At 51.2% G+C, this 21,003-nt stretch overlaps 1 protein-coding gene across 2 annotated transcripts in view; it reads left to right on the top strand.

Moving 5' to 3' along the window:
- Clip2 (CAP-Gly domain containing linker protein 2) overlaps positions 1 to 21,003 on the top strand; it is a 46,169-nt gene that overhangs the window by 6,270 nt on the left and 18,896 nt on the right. For both annotated transcript variants that reach the window (XM_059248839.1, XM_059248838.1), the window contains exons 2-7: positions 6,871 to 7,421; positions 12,463 to 12,587; positions 13,466 to 13,679; positions 14,240 to 14,437; positions 15,821 to 15,924; positions 19,590 to 19,650. In XM_059248839.1, the coding sequence (XP_059104822.1) occupies positions 6,871 to 7,421; positions 12,463 to 12,587; positions 13,466 to 13,679; positions 14,240 to 14,437; positions 15,821 to 15,924; positions 19,590 to 19,650 (1,253 nt within the window). The remainder of the gene's footprint in view (positions 1 to 6,870; positions 7,422 to 12,462; positions 12,588 to 13,465; positions 13,680 to 14,239; positions 14,438 to 15,820; positions 15,925 to 19,589; positions 19,651 to 21,003) is intronic.

Here is a 21,003-nt window from a genome sequence, read left to right as displayed (position 1 = left end):
CATCCTAAACTTTTTAATGGTGTCAGGATGGGGAAGCCAAGATGAGCTTTTCCTGGGCTGTGTGGCAGGGGGCAGGGCTACCTCCTAATACTCCTGACGTTCTGTTCACTATCGATCCGGGAGGCGGGGACCAAGGCCAGCGCCTGCCTGCCTGCCTGCCTGCCGGACCCTATGGCCAGTGCCTGAAGCTTCTCCATGGGGAGCTGGCTTTGCTCATTTCAGGGTAAGAAGCCTGTCACATCCCCTCCCCACCCCCACCGGGGTACCCCAGCGGTCTGCGGCCCCGAGTAGTGGGGGTGGGGAGACAGCGGGAGCTCGTGAGTGGCATTTGACTGTTGGAAGGATGCTGAGCACTCCTGGACCCAGAGTAAGCGGATGGAGAATGCCTTCAGGGAAGCAGGGTACAGAGGCAGCGTCGCTGGCTAGGTGCCACAGGGTGGGGGTGTGCAGTCTGCAGAGGGCTCTCTTCTGATATCGGAGGGGCAGACTCAGCCTTCCTTGATCACCATATGGGTGGGAACGGTCCAAAGGCTGATTGAAGGAGGATGTCATTCCGGGGAGGTTCTGTCATTCCTTCCTTCGTGACCCGTGTCTTTGAGAGCCCCTGGGGAGAGGGAGAGGCTTGGAACAGAAAACCACTGGGGGCTTTAGGCCATGTATGTATGTTTTTGAGGTGTGTGTGGGGGGAGCGGGGGGGGGGGAGCCACTAAGGATGGACGGTCTGTCTGGAGGGGGGCTGGTGTATATCCAGCTCCCGGAGCTGAAGTCCAGTAGCTCAGCAGGTAGACTGTGCAAACTGAGAAAACAGCACCACGGAGTCGGGGGAGGGGGAGAGAGGTTAAGAGAGGGGCCGTCCGAGGCTGCTGTTGTGTGACGGGTTGTTGGGAGTTGGCACGGGTAGACAGACACACCTCCTCAGGTGGTACCAAGAAGAAACTGCTGTATCCGGGGCCGGGTGACACACCTTCCCTGCTTTGGTATTGCAGATTCAGTAACCCATCAGAGACTCATATTCATAACCCTTCTTGTGTGGTTAGGGTGCTCATTAACATGTTAAAAGGCTCCGAGAAGTCCCGCAGGGAAAGTACCCTTCACTTGGTGTGAGACGCTTTTTTTTTGGGGGGGGGGGGTTGTTTTTTCGAGACAGGGTTTCTCTGTGTAGCTTTGGCACCTTTCCTGAAACTCACTCTGTAGCCCAGGTTGGCCTCTCAGAGATCTGCCTGCCTCTGCCTCCCGAGTGCTGGGATTAAAGGTGTGTGCCACAACTGCCCAGCTCAAGGTGTTTCTTTCTTTCTTTTTTTCTTTTCTTTCTTTTTTTTTTTTTTTTTCTGGAGCTGAGGACTGAACCCAGGGCCGTGCACTTGCTAGACAAGCGCTCTACCACTGGGCTAAATCCCTAACCCCTCAAGGTGTTTCTTATTTGAGCTTAGCATCCTGTGTTACTAGAACTGTGTCCCACGGAGCATTCAGAGAGGTGACCGCCTCCTGGAAGGCCCAGGACTTAGCATGGGATACTTTTCTTCCATCCAAGGCCATCAGGGCAAAAACCACATTCATCCCAGGGTCTATAGGTACTGGTAAGGCCCGTGTGCACATATATATATATATATATATGCATGTTGGTGTGCACCTGCATGTATGGGCATGCCTGTGCGGACCTGGGGCTACTGTGGGATTCTTCTTCATCTCTCTTCCACCTTATTCACTGAGGCAGGGTCTCTCAGTCAAACTCCAAGCTCATCGATATGGCCATTCTCATACCCATCCTCCACCAGGGTTTCTGTCTCCACCTTCTGAGGCTGGAGTGACATGTGGCCACCTGGCATTACAGTGGTTCTTAGATCCAGCTTCAGGTCTTCAGACTTACAGAGCGAGCACAGAACCACTGAGCCATCTCCTCAGCTTTTTTTTTTTTTTTTAACCTTTGTGTGTGTGTGTGTATGTGTTTTGGGGTTTTTTGTTTGTTTGTTTGTTTTTTGTTTTTTGGGGTTTTTTTTTTTTTGAGACAGGGTCTCTTGTAGCTTAGGCTGGTCTTGAACTCACTGTATATAATCAGAGATGACCTTGATGAACTCCTGACCCTCCGGTTTCTACTTCCAAAGTGCCGTGGTAACAGGCATGGGTCATCACACCAAGCTCCTGTGCCGTTGGAAGTAGGCTTCATGTATGCACTCTACCAGTGGGGTCACGTTCACAGCCCCACAAAGCCCTTCCAGAAGAGCGGGATCGCTCCATGAATAAAGCAAAGTTAGAATGTGGGAAGTGAAGACTGGGCTGGCTTTTTTAAAAATAATTAACATTACATGTTTTAAAATATTTTTATTCAGTTATGTGTCTGTTCTCTGTGTGTGTGTGTGTGTGTCTGTCTGTCTGTCTGTTCTGTGCGTATGTATTGTGTGTGGGTATGTATATGTGAGTGCAGGTGCCCATAGACTCCAGCAGAGGGCATTGGATCCCCCGGAGCTGGAGTTACTGGCAGTTGTGAGCCACACGGTGTGGGGCCTGGGAACCCAGTTTGGCTCCTCTGCAAAGAGCGGTAGGTGCTCTTAACCATTGAGCCATCTCTCCAGCACCTTAGATCAGATATTTATTTATCTATACGTTTATTTGTGTGTGTGTGTACACCACACACATGCACCATGGTGTGCTTATGGAGGGAGGTCAAAGGACAACTTGGATGGGTCAGTTCTCCCACCCTCCACCATCTTGGTCCTGAGATCAAACTTCAGTCAGTCTTGGCAGCAAGCACCTTTACCCACTGAACCACCTCACTGGCCCTGCCCTGGCCTTTTGACAGAGTAGATGGGGAAGATTTCTTCTCCAAGGCTCTGAGGAGCCCAGTAACTTCCTGAGGCAAGAGATTATAGGAACCTCATTCAGAGTTGAGCATCCCTTCCCTCCAACACCCCAGGGCTCTGGCTCCCTTCCTTCATTATCCTCAGCTGGCTGAATTACAACTTCTCTTCTTGTATGTCCCCACCCCTTCCCCATCCCTTGCTGGCCCTCATTTGTCCTCCCCTGTGACCTCCTTGTGACCACAGGGTTGGCCAGTAGTAGTTGCTCATTGATGGGGTCCCTCCTGGCTGAGTCTTGGCAGGTAAGGAATAGCCCTGCCGGGGTTGGACAAATAGTTCAGACCAAGAATGAGGACCTGAGTTCAAGCCCCAAAACCTATGTTTAAAAAAAAAAAAAAAAAAACATATTGGGGGGGTGGGGCTGGAACGGGACTCTGTTGACCAAGCTTATAGAAAGCTGTGGATTTCATCCCTGACATCACATAAACAAGGCACGGTGATGCCTGTAATCACAGGACTTCAGAGGCAGAGACGGAAAAAGATCCGAAGCTCAAGGTCATATTTAGCTCCATAGCAAATTCCAGGCTAGCCTAGGTTAGGAGACACTTAAAAAAAACAATCAGGTGAGGTGGTGTACATGCGCTGTAATCCCAGCGCTGTGGAGACAGATAACTTGGCAAGCCCAGTGAGAGATCCTGCCTCAGAAAACAAGGTGAGGGGCTGGAGATGGCTCCGTGCTACAGAGCGCTTGCTGCTTTTCCAGAGCTCGGTTCCCAGCACCCACAGCTGGCAGCTCGCAACCGCCTGTAAGCTTAGCCCCAGCCATTCCCTGCCCTCTTCTGGCCTCTGTTAGAGAGAGAGAGAGAGAGAGAAAGAGAGAGAGAGAGAGAGAGAGAGAGAGAGAGAGAGAGAGAGAGAGAGAGAGAGAGAGAGAGGAAGAAAAGGCTTGCCCCCTGCACAAGACAAGGCAAATCTTCATGCAGAAGACAGTGCCATCTGGGTCCCCACACTGAGCTCTACACCTGCTGTTGAACCAGCCAGCTCTTTCCCTCCCTCACTTTGGCCTTAGTCCTTTGCATTAAAGCTCCACTTAGAACTTTATTTTTTTTGATACAGGGTCTCACTATGTAGTCCTGATGAGCCTGGAACTCAATATGTAGACCTGGCTGGCCTTAGACTGTTAGAAATCCACCAGCCTCCTGTGTGCTGGGATTAAAGACTAAAGGCATGCGCTACCAGACTGGGTTTAGTTTGAACTTAAAACCTGCCTTAACAACAACAAAGTCTGAAACAACTTCTCATGTAACCTGGGCAGGCTGGCTTCAGACTTATGTATAGGTGGGGGATGACCCTTAACTTTTGATCCTTCATCCTGCCCCTCTGAAGTGTCGGGCCACCACACCCAGCCACTCAAGATAAATTCTGCTGTGCCTTTCTCACGAAGGGAATCTCTGTCCAGGAAGACAGTAGATTGCTTGCATGTCACGGAAGCCTAGCTGAGGCTCTCACGGAATTGCCTGGTCTAACCTCGGACTCTGTCAGTAGCTCAGGCTGGCTTCAGAAGTCCTCCCGCTTAAAGCCAACCCCAGTTCTGGAATGACAGGTGTGCACAACCCGATGTGGCTGGCCCTTGGCCTTCCTGGGGTTACTGGGACACTGTGTGCAATGATGGGCGCCTCAGAGACAGTATTAGGTCCAGGATCCACCCTCAGGTGATTCTGTGAGGATGTGGGCCAAGGGAATCATCCATGTGCCAGATGTTTTGTTTGGGTTTTTATTTCCCCCTCCTCACTGAGACAGGGTTTATCTGTGTATCCCAGGCTGTTCTGGAACTCGATTTGTAGACCAGGCTGGCCTTAAACTCAGAGATCCTCCTGACTCCGCCTCCTGAGTGCTGGGATCAAAGGCATGCGCCACCACCGCCCAGTCCATTTGACAGATCTTAAGAGCTCTAACTACACACACTACCTGCCCCTGGCATAGATTGTCAGTACCAATAGACTTGGTGACCTCACGCCTAAAATCTTGGGGAAGATAAGGCAGGTGGGTTGCTGTAAATTGAAGGCTAGATTTTCCTGCATGGTGAACCCAAGGCCAGCTAAGGCTATGTAGTTTGATTCTAAAAACAAACAACAGAAAGGCCCTGGGAATGTGGTCCAGTTGGTATTGTGTTTGCCTAGCAAGCTGGAAGCCCTGGGCTCCATCCCCAGCATCCCGTAAATCAGGCATGGTGGTGCACATCTGTAATCCCAGCACTCATGAGGCGGAGGCAGAAAGATCAAAGCTATCATGTGCTATATAGGGAGTTTGAGGCCAGCCTGGGTTACGTGAGAGCATCTCAAAAAATTAAAAAAAAAAAAATCAGAGCCCAACAGTACTCTGGAGATAGGTAGGTAGGTAGGTAAGTAGGTAGATAGGTAGGTAGGTAGATAGATAGATAGATAGATAGATAGATAGATAGATAGATAGATAGATAGAGATAGAGATATAGATAGATAGGTAGGTAGGTAGGTAGATAGATAGATAGATAGATAGATATAGACACACACACACACACACACACACACACACACACACACACATATCTTACCTAGTTGTCTCTTGGGGAAAGAGGCACCAATTTAGGGAGGGGGTTTAACCAAGCCTGGCTAATATGTTACAAATCTGGGGATAGGGTGCTGTGTTGGGGCATCCCTTGTTCTCCCATCCCCAGGCAGCCAATATCTCCCTGCCTGTCTCTGTGGGGAACTTGAAAGGGGTTTGGTCCCTGTGAGGCAGGGGCAGCTGGAGGGGCCAAACAGGGGAGGCTAAAAGGGGAAAAAAATAAATCAAAGAAACTCTCTGATGGCATCACAGACTTGTGACCTGAGTTGTAACAGCTGTTGAAGCAATTGGTTGGAGAACCTGTGACCCCTGGGAGAGGCAGGGGTCAGAAGAGATTATCTGAGGGTCCTGTGGGCTGGGACAGCTGAGGGTAGGGACAGCTGAGCGGGTAGCTTTTTTCTAAGAATAGCCACACTGGGTCCCCGAAACTCCGGAGCCCCTTCTTGTGTTTTAAACAAAGAGGACAGGTAAAGTGGAGTCCTCAGTGGGACTAAGGTGGGTTGGTCACCACCAAGGGCTTTACAGGTTTATCACCCATAGTTGCTTAGGCCTGCCAAGCACACTTTACAGGATTTTATTATTTGTTTGTTTGTTTGTTTTTTGTTTTTTGAGACAGGGTTTCTCTGTGTAGCCCTGGCTGTCCTGGAACTCACTCTGTAGACCAGGCTGGCCTTGAACTCAGAAATCCACCTGCTTCTGCCTCCTGAGTACTGGGACTAAAGGCATATGCCACCACTGCTGGCTCAGTTTTTTTTTAAAGATTTAGTTTGATTTTATTTTGTGTGCATTGGTGTTTTGTCCAAATTCATGTCTGTGTGAGGGTGTTGAATCCCTAGGAACTGGAGTTACAAACAGTTGTGAGCTGCCATGTGGTTGCTGGGAATTGAACTTGGTCCCTCTGGAAGAGCAGCCAGTGCTCTTAACCGATGAGCCCTCTCTCCAGCCCTCCAGAATTGTTTTGCATTCATTTATTTATTATGGAAGGGAGGGTCGGCCTGAATTCCATGGCACACATCTGGAGGTCAAAGGACAACTTGTAGAAGTTGATTTTTTCCAACATGTGGATCCCGGGGATTGAACTCAAGTCATTAGCCTTGGTGGCAAGCCCCTTTACCCACTGAGCCATCCCACCAGTCCAACTTTTGTTTTGTTTTGTTTTGTTTTTGAGGCCCTGAGGATGGAACCCAGGCCTCACATGCAAGTGCTTTACCCTGTCAGCCACACTCCCTCCAGTGTGGACCTTGTAGGTGGCAGTGTGTCCCTGAAAAAACTCAGACACTGGACACCCTTGGGTGGGAGCCAGAAGAAAAAAGGAAAAAACTGAGTTACCCACTGTCCAGAAGGAAGAATAAGCCTTACACAGGTCATACTGCTGACCATGCCTGCCTCAGTTTCCCCGTCAGACAACTATCACAGGACATCCTCCAGCTCCCAGGCTAGCCCTAACTACTGCCTCTTAACTTATCCACAGGGTCTCCCCTGCACAAGCAGGCCTCGGGCCCCTCCTCGGCTGGAGCCACCAGCGCGGTCTCTGAGAAGCCGAAGGCAGCTGAAGTGGGTGATGACTTCCTGGGGGACTTTGTGGTGGGCGAAAGGGTGTGGGTGAACGGTGTGAAGCCGGGCGTGGTGCAGTACCTGGGGGAGACCCAGTTTGCGCCAGGCCAGTGGGCCGGCGTGGTCTTGGACGACCCGGTGGGCAAGAACGATGGAGCCGTGGGGGGCGTGCGCTACTTCGAGTGCCCGGCTCTGCAGGGCATCTTCACGCGGCCCTCCAAGCTGACCCGCCAGCCCACAGCTGAGGGCTCGGGCAGCGACGCCCACTCCGTGGAATCCCTCACTGCCCAGAACCTGTCCTTGCATTCGGGCACCGCCACGCCCCCGCTCACCAGCCGCGTCATCCCCCTGCGGGAGAGTGTTCTTAACAGCTCCGTGAAGACAGGCAATGAGTCTGGCTCCAACCTGTCGGACAGCGGTTCTGTGAAGCGTGGTGACAAGGACCTCCACCTGGGAGACCGTGTGCTGGTAAGTGTGGGTGGTACCCGGCTGGGTACACCCCTTCTCTGTCTTCTACCCCTCACCCCCTCATGGATAAGCTGGACCCCCAGGGCCTGAGCGGACAAGGGACTCAAAGGGAACGTGAACAAGGGCCAGGCTGAGACCACATTCCTCGTTGGTACCACATAGAAGTAGAGAAGATGTGGGCTCTGAAGCCTGCTGCTGGGTGACCCTGGGCATGTGTATTAACCTTTCTGGGTCGCAGTTCCCATGTGTGTCTGTCAGGTTTTTGTGGCTGTGATGAAATACCCGAGATGAAAACAACTTTAAGAGAGGAAAGATGGGTTTAAGCACGTGACTTGGGCGGGGGTTCCATTCAGAGTAGGCCAGCTCCATAGCTTTGGGTCAGGAGGGAAACATCATGGCCGAAGGGCATGGTGGGAGAGAGCTGGTAACCTGGGGTAGCTAGAAAGAGGGAGGGTGAGATGGGGGAGTGAAAACCGAGTGCACAGCTTAAGGACAAGATGTCAAAATACCCACAGTGACTACTTCCTCTGAACAGGCCCCACCTCCTCACAGCCCATCTAGCCATGATCTCATCGTGGGTTAACATGGATGAGTCAGTGCCCTCATGATCAGTCACTTCTCAGTAGTGCCCCCAGCTGGAGACCAAGCCTTCGACACGTGTGTGTGTGTGCGTGTGTGTGTGTGTGTGTGTGTGTGTGTGTGTGTGTGTGTGTGGTGGGGCATTTAAATCCAGACCGGTTCTTTCTTTTTTTCTTTTTAGACAGGATCCCACCATGTAGCCCTGGCTGGCCTAGAATTTTCTGTGCACACCAGGCTGGTCTTGCTGAGACACCATGCCCAGCCATAATACTTTCTGACTGGGGCTGTAGCTCAGGTGGTCGTGGCAAGCACAGATCCCAGGGTTTGATCCCCGGCGCCCCATAAAACAACATGCCGGTGTCTACCTGTCTTCTTAGCACTTGGGAGGTGGAGGCAGGAGGATCTAGGTGAACCTTAGGCTGAGACTGGAGGACAAGATGAGTTCTTCTATCCTGTGGGCCAAGCCGTCCCCCACCCCCAGCTTCTCTCCAGCCTCCCACTTCACCCTCCTGAGGCTGGCAGCCAATATGGCAGTCTCTGTGGTAGAGGCATCCAGAACTTTCCGTAGGGAAGATGGTCAGTCATCTGAGAAATTGGAGAAGGCACGTCAGACTACCACTGAATAATATAGGGCCATGAATATTCATATCACTGCAGATATTCATGTGGTGACAAATATGTGCACATGAATATTCATGTGTTCATGAATATTCATTGGGGCAAAAAAAGGGCTCCGGGGAGAGTGAAAAACATGGTTACTGAAATAAGAAAGTGTCCAGACGGGTTAGGAGATTGAGAGAAGTCAGAAGTGATGAGGCATGTCTGTGATCCCAGCATTCTAGGGGGAGAGGCGGGGGCATGGATGGTGAGTCTGAGGCCGGCCTAGGCTATGAAGTGATTATCCGTCCAAACTGGGCCGCAGAACAAGACCCTGTCTGAACAACAAGCCAAGGGCTGGGGCAGTAACTCAGTTGGTAAGTGTCGTACAACGACCTGAATTTAACCCCCAGAACCAAGGTGAAAAATTCGGACTGTGGGGGTGCGTGCTTGTAATCCCACAGCTGGCGAGGTGGAGACAGGAGGATCCCTGGGGCTTGCTGACCAGCAGCCTAGCTAAATCCCTCGGCTCCAGGTTCAGTGAGAGACCCTGTCTGAGGTGGAGAGATGAGGAAGCACCTGACCTTGACCTCTGGCCCGGATGTACATGTACATAGTCACATGAACACATACACACAAAGAGATTTTATACACACACACACACACACACACACACACGCACGCACGCACACAACGGAATCCTGCCATTTTCAGTAAAATAAATTGAACTGGAGGTCATGTGAAATAAATAATAAAATAAATGGAACTGAGGTCAAGTGAAAATAACAAATACAAGGAAAAGTTCTGGTTTTCCAAGCAGCATCGGTGATGGTAACTCACGATAGCATATATTTACATACACAGACACACACACACACACACACACACACACACACACACACACACGTGAAATGATACCATTAGCCTGCTGTGTATCTAAGGCTGGCCTTGGACTCCTGATCCTCCTGCCTCTATCTCCTGAGTGCTGGGATTACAAATGTGCACACAGGGTTGGGTTCCAGGGCCTCCTGCATGCTAGCTGAGCACTCTACCAGCTGAGCTGCATCCCCAGCCCCCTGTTAACGTATTTTATCATGAACATTGGAGGGGTCTTCAGAGGCTCCCTTATTTAAAAAAAAAAATGGATGAATACATCAGGGAATAGAACAATGTTCCCTGATTTGAACGGTGCACACTGTAGACATGTGGACACTGTACACACAATCACATTTGTACCCATTTGTAAGAACAGCTATTGTCAGTTAAAAAAAAAAATGAGGACCAGTGAAGTACGAGCTATTCTTATGTGTCAGTTAAAAATACATTAAAAGTTTAAAACAGAAGTTGCACAGAAGCCTGCTATTTAAAGAGATGGGCACGATTACAGAATCATCCCACCCAAAAGAGGAAATGATATTTATTTGGGGGGGGGAGAAGCTTCTGGACTTTGGAAAGTGGATTGCAGCAGTTCTCAACCTGTGGGTCGTGTAAGACAGAAAACACAGATCTTTACATTATGATTCATGACAGTAACATAATTACAGTTAGGAAGTAGCAAGGAAAATAATGTTATGGTCGGGGGTCACCACAGCATGAGGAACTGTATTAAAGGGTCACAGCGTTAGGTAGGCTGAGAAACTCCTGGTGGACTGGTCATTGTTTTGTTTCTGGTTTTGTACTGGTTAGTTTTTAATTGTCATCACCTAGAATCAACGGGAAAAGGAGTCTCATGAGGAATTATCCAGGTCACATTGGCGTATGGACATGTCTGGGAAGGAGGTGGTCTTGATTAGTGATGTAGGAAGGCCCAGCCCACAGTGGGTGGCACCATTCCCTAGGCAGGAGATCCTGAACAGTAGAAGAACAGAGAAAACTGAGTGTAAGAAGCAAGCCAGGGGGGGGAATGTGTGCATTTGCTCTTGTAGATGTGATGTTTCAATGTCCTGCCTCGACTTCCCTACAGTATTAGACTATGACCTGGAATTGTGAGCTAAATAAACTCTCTCCTCCCCTCAGTTGCTTCTTGTCGGGGTGTTTTATCACAGCAACAAAAGGAAATTAGACCAGACCTGGTTAGTACTTGGGCCTCTAATTTATATGTCTGTATAGCTTGCAGTTTTGTTTAATTAACTTTTTAAAACAGTGCTATATACTTTTGTGTTTTGATTTTTTTAAATTTTAAAGTGTGTGTGTGTGTGTGTGTGTGTGTGTGTGTGTGCACATGTGTACATGAATGCAGGTGCCCAGGGAGGCCAGAGAAGGGTGTCGGGACTTTGGGAGCTAGAGTTACAGGTGACTGTTTCACTGTGTGGATACTGGGAACTGAATTCCAATCTCCCAGGCCAACTCTCCAGTCTCTAAGCATACATTTGCTTGGTGAGCGTGGAGGTGCACACACCTCAGGAGGCAGAGGGTACTCCTCCTACATAGTAAGTTCCAGGCCAGCCAGGCTACATAGTGAGACCCTGTCTTTAAAAAAAAAAAGAAAAGAAAAGAAAATACTCTTTAATTATTCTTTGGCAATGTCATACATGTATACAATGTATCTTGATCATATCTACCCCAGCACCCCCACACTTCTCCAGACCCTCCCCAACAGGTCCCTCCCCCATCTTCATGTCTATTTATTTATTTATTTATTTTGGTTTTTCTGAGACAGGGTTTCTCTGTGTAGTTTTGGAGCCTGTCCTGGATCTGGCTCTGTAGACCAAGCTGGCCTCAAACTCACAGAGATCCGCCTGCCTCTGTGTCCTGAGTGCTGGGATTAAAGGTGTGGGCCACCACTGCCCTATTTATGATCTGCTGAATCCAACTAGTCATAGAAGTGGAGCCATGGGCCACCTACCAGCAGCCACATTCTGGAAGGAAACTGAGTCTTCCTTCCCCAGCAGCCACCAGTAGCTCCTCAGCTAGGAGAGGGGGGGCTCAGGAGCTCCTCCTCTATTTTATTTATTAGTGTGTGTGTGTGTGTGTGTGTGTGTGTGTAGATGTGTGTAGGTGTGCGCACGAGCATGTCATAGCATGGATCTGGAAGTCAGAGCACTGCTACTGCTTTGGAAATCAATTTTCTCTGTCTACTGAGGGTTCCAGGGATTGAACTCAGGTTGTCAGGGTTGCAACTGACAGGTTTTACCTGCTGAGCCATCTCACCAGCCCTGCTTTTAATTTTCCCGTGGTGTTGGAATGGAACCTAGGACCCCATGCGTGCTAGACAAGCTCTTTACCACTAGGCCACACCTCCAGCCCCTCACTGGGGGATTCTAGGCAGGTGGTCTGCCACTGAGCCACACCCCAGCCCCTCACTGGGGGATTCTAGGCAGGTGGTCTACCACTGAGCCACACCTCCAGCCCCTCACTGGGGGATTCTAGGCAGGGGCTCTACCACTGAGCCACACCCCAGCCCCTCACTGGGGGATTCTAGGCAGGTGCTCTACCCCTGAGCCACACCCCAGCCCCTCACTGGGGGATTCTAGGCAGGTGCTCTGCCACTGAGCCACACCCCCAGCCCTGAAAAGTGCTTTTGTATTTTTACTGAGAGCATTTACCAAGGCTCTAGCATCACGCAGAATGCTACGTACATGCAGTATTTAATTATCACAAAAATTCTTTTGGTAGATGAAGATGCTGAGATTCGGAGAGGTTCTGTAGCTTGCCCAAACTCTTGCAACTTAACAGCAGAGTTTGAGTTCAGATCTGTGTGTCTCTCTCCAAGCCTGTGCCCTTCCACATAGCAGTCATGTGACCCACTGGAACTCGGGTCCCTCCCAGCCGTCTGTGGGTATCTCCTCTCTCTCATCTGCCCTCTGCCAGGCTCAGCCCGTGTCCCCTGCATCCTCTGGACCTGCCTCTCTCCATGTGCCAACAGGTTGGTGGGACGAAGACCGGCGTGGTACGATACGTCGGGGAGACGGACTTTGCCAAAGGCGAGTGGTGTGGCGTGGAGCTGGATGAGCCCCTTGGCAAGAACGATGGGGCTGTGGCCGGCACCAGGTACAGTGGGCTCTCCTGAGGATTGTCAGAAGGGATGAGGATCAGGGGGCAGAGCAATCGTGGCCATGTGTGTACCAGACACTGATGCACGTGTTTCCTCCCAGCAGCGTGTCAGGCTAGGCAGGGAGCATGATCATCCCATTTGATTGACACGAGAACTAAGGCCAGAGGTCATTGTTACAGGCAAGCACTAAGAGAGTCCCTCTGTTCTGTGTTCCCTTGGCCACAACACAGGGCCGAGTTAGGCGGGAATACTAGGAAGGCAGAAACACGAGTCTCTGTTTACCTCTGTGTTTCCTGAGTGATGCAAAAGAGCTGCAGGTGTCCTGCACTCTCATATCCCTCCCTCCTTTCTGAAACGGTCCTGTGGAGCCCAGGCCAGCTTCTCATTCACTCTCTAGCAGAGGCTGGCCTTGAACTCCGTATCCTCTAGCCACGTCTACTTCAGGGTTTTTCTTCTCTATGCCAGGCACTCCCGGGGAATAGAGAGCACCAGCTCTCCATTAGGAGGCTAGGAGGCAGAGCAACTGAAGTTGCGGCTGGGGTATCCTAGTTTGTAGGCTCTGGGAACAGTGCATCCTGGGAGCTCCCATCTTAATTCTGCTGCTGCTTCTGTGTGATGGACAGTAGGCTTCTTAATATTATTTCCAGCTGTAAGTTCTTGGCAGTCCGGTCCTCCTAACCCCCTGCCTCCACCTCTGGAGCGCTGGGATTACAGGTGTGCACCGCCATGTCTGACTCCTCCATGTGGAGGACTTTCACTTTGGGATGTGACTGGCAGGGCCTAATCTGTATCTTTTGGGGCACTGAGATGGAGTAGGAAGCAGGGGAGACCCCAAGAAATGATGGCATCGCTCTGACTCTCTCATGCTCCCCAGGTATTTCCAGTGCCCACCCAAGTTCGGTCTTTTTGCACCCATCCACAAGGTCATCCGAATTGGCTTCCCGTCTACCAGTCCAGCCAAGGCCAAGAAGACCAAACGTATGGCTATGGGCGTCTCGGCCTTGACCCACAGCCCCAGCAGCTCTTCCATCAGCTCCGTCAGCTCCGTGGCCTCCTCCGTGGGCGGCCGGCCCAGCCGTAGTGGCCTGGTAAGTATAGAAGGTGGGGAGTTGGAGAACTCTGATAGTAAGGGTGGAGGTAGGGTCAAGTGTCTTTCTGTCCCCAGCTTGCTGATTCCAGGCATCCTTCGGTTGGGGTTGGGGTTGGGGTTGGGATGGGTGTGTGTGATCTTTTCATAGGAAAAACTGATCCATTTACATGTTTTGTTATTGTTACGGCTGGTTTCTTGGTCACCTTCCCTGGGTAAACAGTGTCGGGTAGTTACAGGCAGGGAATTCCAAAAGACTCTCGGGGACCCTAGGTGAGGAGAGGAGAGGAACCCACTCGGGTTTGGGCGGAAGGACTTCAGTACCGCTTGGTCTAGAGTGGATCTGGCCAAGGTGAGGCAGCCCTGTTGAAAGGGGAACCTCAGCCATCGTGTTACCTTTGAGGGTGAATCAGCAAGTGAGTTTAGGGCATCCCGGGGCACTGGCAAGAAAGCGCAAGGCTTCCCGTTCTGTGTTAGTTTACGTGAGGCCAGTGGAGAGCAAGCTGAGCTACGTACGCCACCGCCAGTATCTCGAGTCCCACCCGTGCCCACTCTCTCCAGCTCACGGAGACCTCTTCACGCTACGCCCGGAAGATCTCAGGCACCACAGCCCTGCAGGAAGCCCTGAAGGAGAAGCAGCAGCATATCGAACAGCTGCTGGCGGAGCGTGACTTGGAGAGGGCAGAAGTGGCCAAGGCCACCAGCCACATCTGCGAGGTGGAGAAGGAAATTGCCCTGCTGAAGGCACAGCATGAGCAGGTGGGTGGCTGGCGGGCTCTAGGGTGCTCGGAACACCTCTTCCCAAAAGGCTGGAGATGCTAAATATGGTCATGAAAGCTGGAAACCCAGAGCACACGGCACCACCTATAGCCAGCTCAACAGCTTGGAAAGTGTCTCTGTTAGTGAGCTCAATTGGTTTGGGCCTCTCACAGACGGCTTGTCTTGTTTGAGAGCTCTCCCCATCAGGGGAAGGGCCATAGTGAATTTTGTCAGTTTCAGGGACTTCCTGAAGCTATTGAGTTGTTTATTTCCTGAGTTTTCACCACAAGCTCCTCTACAAGATGGACTGTTTTACTTCCCTTTAGAACAGCCTGCATTTTAATAGGTTTGGCTCCAAGATAGGATTCCTTTGAGGGACCCCTCTTGGAGGGAGGCCCATAACTACTTCTGAGCCCTTTGGCCAAGACCAAGTTCAGAATCTACCTTTAAACCTGTGCGTCCTGATTTTAGTACTCTAGCACCAGTGTTTTCTAGGTCAGGGGAGACTTACTTTTCTATTTTTGTTGGTTTTTTTAGACAGAATCTCCCTTTGTAGCCCAGGATGGCTTGGAGCTCACTCTGTTGTCCAGGCTAACCTCAAACGCTTTACATTTCTATAATGCCTCCTCCTCCCTAGTGCTGGCATTGCAGGGGTGAACCGCCATACCTGGCTGAGTTTTTCTCTCTCCTTTGTTTTTCTTTTTCAAGACAGGGTTTCTCTGTGTAGCCCCGGCTGTCCTGGACCTCACTCTGTAGACCAGGCTGGCCTCGAACTCACAGAGATCCACCTGCCTCTGCCTCTCGAGTGCTGGGATTAAAGGCACGCACCACCACCAGCTGACCAGTTTTTCTCTTTTTCCTAAAAACTTTTTGGTACATTTTAATTTATTTATTTTGTGAGAGAGGATGGTGTGTGCCACAGTGGAGGTGCAAGTGGAGGTCAGAGGATAACTTGGGGTCATCTGTTCTCTCCGTCCATCATGCGGACACGTGGATTGAACTCTGGTCATCAGGCTTGGTGTCAGTACCCACTGAGCCATTTTTCTCCCCCCTACTTTGGTGATAGTTGAGGTATTGGGGTTGAGGCATATGTAGCTCAGTGGTAGATCACTTGTCTTGTGTGTATAGACCATAGGTTCAATCCTCAGCATCACACACACACACACACACACACACACACACACACACGCACACACACCGTGGGGCCTCTGCTTCCTTCCCTGCTGGGTCTCCCCTCTTCATGTCTGGTTCACTCTCTCTGCCTAGCTGGGGCCAGCAGGGAACAGGGGCCTCCCCTCCTACACCTCCCCTGCTTCTGTCCTGTCCCCAAGAGCAGGCTGGAACTGACTTGACCCTGTCCTGGCCTTGCTCTGCCTGGGTCAGTATGTTGCAGAAGCCGAGGAGAAGCTGCAGCGGGCGCGGTTGCTGGTGGAGAACGTGAGGAAGGAGAAGGTGGACCTGTCCAATCAGCTGGAGGAGGAGAGGAGGTACTTGCCAGGCGCCTGCGGGGCCAGAGTGCGGCATGTCAGAGCCCAGTGAATGAGGGGGGCGGGGGGAGCTGGGCGGGGCAGCATAGGCCTGTCTGTAATCCTAGCACTTGGGGCCTGAAATAGGTGGAATCTGTAGTTCCAGCCTAGCCTGGGCTATGTACTGAGTTCAAGGCCAGCCTGGGCAACCAAGCACAACAGCCTTCAAATAAAAACAAACAAGCAAAAAAAAAAAAATGTGGTCGGGGAGGTAGCTCAGTTGGTAGAGTGCTTGTCTAGCACACACAAAGCCCTGCGTTTGAGTCCCAGCACCACATAAACTGGAGTGGTGTTCCATGCCTGTAATCTCAACATTCAGAAGATAGAAGGAAGATCAGGAGTTCAGGGTCCTGATCAGCTTGGTAGTGAGTTTGAGACCAGCCTGGGCTACATAAGACCCTGTCTCAGAAAGAAAAAATAAAACAGCAAGGCGCCGGGCGGTGGTGGTGCACGCCTTTAATCCCAGCACTCAGGAGGCAGAGCCAGGCAGATCTCTGAGTACGAGGCCAGCCTGGACTACAGAGGGAGATCCAGGAAAGGCGCAAAGCTACACAGAGAAACCCTGTCTCGAAACAGACAAACAAACAAACAAACAAACAAAAAAAAAAAAACAGCAAGGGCTTAGACCAGGTATGATGGCTCAGGTTTATAAGCCCAGCACTAAGGAGACTGAGGCAGGAGGATTGCTGACAGTTTGAGGATAGCCTGGACTACATAGCAGGTTTCATGCCAGCTAGAGCTACATAGCAAGGGGTTATCTAAACCCCTCTGAAGAAAGAGCTGTAGCCTAGTGAGAGAATGCCTGTAGAGCCTACATACGCCTGAGTTTAATCCCTAGGCAGGAAGCGTGGCCTTGGGTTCTTTTTAAAAAATGCTTAAAGCCAGGCGGTGGTGGTGCACGCTTTTAAACTCAGCAATTGGGAGGCAGAGGCAGGTGGATCTCTGTGAGTTGGAGGCCAGCTTGATCTATATAGAGTAAGTTCCAGGACAGCCAGGGCTACACAGAGAAACCCTGTCTTAGAAAAAAAAACAAACAAACAAAAAACAACTTTGTGTGTATATGTTCGCTCATGTGTGCATGTGTTCACTGAGTGAGTTTTCTCCCCAGTCTCCATTTTTGTTTTTGTTTTTCCCATGAGGCAGGGTCATCCTGTGCGCTTTAGACTAGCCTCCGACTCATGATCCTTCTGCCTCAGCCTCCTGAATGCTGGGATAACAGGTGTGTGCCACCTCACCTGGCTTGTCTATCAATTAAAAACAATTTATTTGTGTCTAATTGGGTGGGCAGGGGGCATATGTGTGGCCATCAGAAAACAACTTATGGCCACCCGTTCCTTTCACTGTGTGAGTCCTGGGGATCAAACTCAGGTCGGCAGGCTTTGCGGCAAGCACCTTTCCTCTGAGCCATCTTGCTGGCCCATAGGTCAATTTTTTGAGACTACCCCAGGGATGGTGCAGAAGTTCCCCCAACTCCTGGTTCCCTAGAAAAGCCCTTAACAAAGGTCAGGAACAGGAGCACACTAGTGGGAAGCACCCATGGAAATATGCAGGCGTTTGTCCATCAGCCCCAACCAGAGACACAGGGCCTGTCTTGTTCCTGGGTCGCCTGCTGGAATACAGAGCAGGGTCTTGTCACCTCCTTCCCAAGAGGTGCTGGTTTCTGTGGTATGGCCCTTCCTTCCCCCATGCTGGCAGCAGCCCCTGGTCCTGACACCCCCATTTGCATCTGTTTTGGGCATTCAGCCGAGTCCTGCAGTTACTGTCTTCTCACTAGGGGAAATGAGGGTTTATTTATATCTGCATGAGATGGTAGTCCGGGCCTACACATCTGGTTCCCATGGCGATGCATCTCATGCCAGAAAACAAAAAAACAGCCTTTTAAGGCATCATGAGGTGGGGGCTGGGAGATGGCTCATTTGGTAAAGTGCGTGCTGTGAAAGGGCCTGAATCCAGATCCCTAGCTATAAGACAGGCATGGTCACACACGTCCGTAACCCATGCACCGGCTGTACAGAGCCCTGTAGACCCCCCAGAGCTCCCTGGCCAGACGGTCTATCCAGTTAGCGCCACCAGATTCAGTGAGAGACCTTGCACCTTTTCACACAACACTGGGGAGGCAGAGGCAGGCAGATCTCTGTGAGTTCAAGGCCAGCCTAGTCTACATAGACAGTTCCAGGCGAGGCAGGGCTACAGAGCGAGACATTGTCTCAGAAGAACCAAAACAACAACAATAATAAGAGCCCACCATAACAAAAAGAAGGTGGAGAGTGATAGAGAACATCACCCTGATGGAGCTCAGCGGGTAAGAGCGCTTTCCTCACAAACTGTAGGACCTGAGTTCAAATCCCCAGCCCTTGTGTAAAGCTGGGTATGGCCACATGTGCCTGTAACCCTAGTGTTGGAGGGATGGGGCAGAGCCACGTGGAACCCTGGAGCTTGCTGGTTGCCAGTCGAGCTTCAGGTTCAGTGAGAGACCCTGCTCAAGAGAATAAGGTAGAGTGAGAGAACAGGATACCCAATGTCCTCTTCTGGCCTCTGGGCATATGTATACACATGTACATACACGTACACATACACGTACACACACACACACACACACACACACACACACACCATCAAACCATGGTCTCCTATACTCACATACATAAACTATGTACAAGCTCAAATGATTTTTTTTTTTTTTATTCAAAATAAGGCATCATGGGAGCTGTGTTCACCAAGGGCCTAGGTGCAGGTCCAAACATTGCTTTCTTCCCTCAGTTACCTTACAGGTCCCGTCAGGTGTCAGCAAGCCCCGTTTGTAAATGGCAGTATGAGGTAGTGCCGTGTCCCCGGCCTGTGCTTCTTTGCCGTGTGTATGGGTGAACATGTGTCCCCGAAGGGAGCCCCTGACTCCTGCAGTGAGATCCAGGGGGAACTTCTACATCACTGGGCAGCCCAGGAAATGCATGATGGGACCTCCGCTCTCAGCTTTGAGGAGGAGAGTGAAGTGAGCAAACAGGAAGCCCCCTGGCCTTCCTCATCCTCTTTGCTGAGATAGGGCCACATGGCACAGTAGGCCCGCTGAAGAGCCACCACCGTCCTGATTTGGTGTTTTGAGGCAAGGTCTCACTATGTAGCTCAGGCTGGCCTCCACCTCCCAGCCCTCCTGCCTTGACCTCCCAGGGCTGTGCACACCACACCTGGCTCAGACTGTTGTCCTCTATGGCCATCCTGAGAGGAAGGAGGCTTGTATTCAGTGCAGTAGGCTTCCAGAAGGTTCTGCCCCTCCTCAACTACAGGATTCCAGGTAGTTCCTGGTTATGTGGGGACAGACCTTTTGAAGTTTAAGCTTCGTCCCTGAGATCTTCTGATGCTGCCATCTTTATAGCTGGCCCTGGTGCACATACGTTTGCCTTTGTGCATGCACACGTGTGTGTGTGTGTGTGTGTGTGTGTGTGTGTGTGTGAGATAGAGACAAAGGAGTGGGGCTGTGGATGGAACCAGGGACCTCCCATGTGTTAGGCAGGTACTCTACCACTGAGCCACACCCCAGCCCCTCACTGGGGGATTCTAGGCAGGTGCTCTACCACTGAGCCATATCCTTGGCCACCAAAGCCCACCTCTGCCTCTTTTCCTGCCCACAGGAAGGTGGAAGACCTGCAATTCCGGGTGGAAGAAGAATCCATCACCAAAGGAGACTTGGAGGTAACGGGTGCAGTCCTCGCCTGCTCACTTAGCTCTGTGGGCCCAGTCCTTGCCATGGGAAATGGCCTTGACATTCAGGCAGCAATCCTAGACCTCCGTGGGGAGGCTGGGGTGACTCAACGGAAAAATGGGGAAAGAGTCAAAGGCCCCCTTCGTGGAGGAGTGGAGGAGGGGCAGGCCTTAGGATATCTGGTGTTAGAAGTGGTCATGATTATGTTCTCGGTTGATGTCGGGTTGAGTCGGGACAGACTGAGTGAGGTCCCTGATGTTTTAGGTCTTTACCTAACAACATAGGAGCCAGACTCCTACAATCATGGACATGCTCGAAGGAGCAGTTGGGATCACAGAATTTACAGATGGCTGAAACTAGGGCTCACTGGCTGGGGCTGTATCTCAGCTGGCAGAGTGCTTGCCTGGCACTCATGAGTTCTGGCTTCCATCTCCAGTACCACATAAACCAGGCGTAGTGATACAAACCTGTTACCACAGCCCTGGGGAGGCAGATGGAGCAGGATCAAGTTCAAGTTCATCCTCAGCTATCTAGTGACTTTAAGGCTAGCCTGGGCTACATCAAAGGGGGGAGGGGAGACCAGAGCTTAGGAAGGTAGAGATTATCCCAATGCTATAACCAGCCAGCAAGTGTGGGCACCAGAGACAGCGGTTGTTGGGTCCTGGTCCAGCCTGTAACCTCTCCATTTTGCCACCTGTATGCATGGTGTGGACACAGCCAGGATTGTCCCTAGTGTGTCCTAGGAAACACACTGTGCTGAGTTAGGGACAAGGGGGGGCCTTCGGTCCATTCAGGGGGCATCTAGCCCTGGTCCTAAGGCCTGTAGAGACCTCTGAGATCAGGAGACCACCCTTGGTCACTTTTCCTTTTCTGTCTCTTGATGTCCCTTGGAAAGGAGAGTGAGCGGCAGAGCTCCTGGAGCGGCCGAGTGGGTCAGCGAGCCAAGCTCTTCCTGTCCTGTCTCTGGCCTGTCCGGCCTCTGGAAGTCACTTCCCTTTGGCTGCCCTGCGCTTCCTCCCTGTAAAATGAAACAGACAAAGCCATTACAGATGGTCAGGCCCGAGTGTCCGTTCCTGTGGGGCTTGGTTTTCTGGGGGGTGGGTTTTTTGTTTTGTTTTGTTTTTGTTTTTCAAGACAGGGTTTCTCTGTGTAACAGTCCTGGCTGTCCTGGATCTCGCTCTGTAGACCAGGCTGGCCTTGAACTCACTGAGATCTGCCTGCCTCTGCATCCCAAGGGCTGGGATTAAAGGCATGCGCCACCACCGCCCGGGTTGTGTGGGACTTGTTTAAACACAGCTGAGACCCAGTGATCTGCATGTGTGACTAATTCCCAAGTTCCTGAA

Source organism: Peromyscus eremicus, chromosome 23, assembly GCF_949786415.1.
Source record: "Peromyscus eremicus chromosome 23, PerEre_H2_v1, whole genome shotgun sequence".
NCBI lineage: Eukaryota > Metazoa > Chordata > Mammalia > Rodentia > Cricetidae > Peromyscus > Peromyscus eremicus.
Note: the sequence above shows the minus strand (reverse complement) of the source record. Positions and strands in the feature narration are given on the sequence as shown.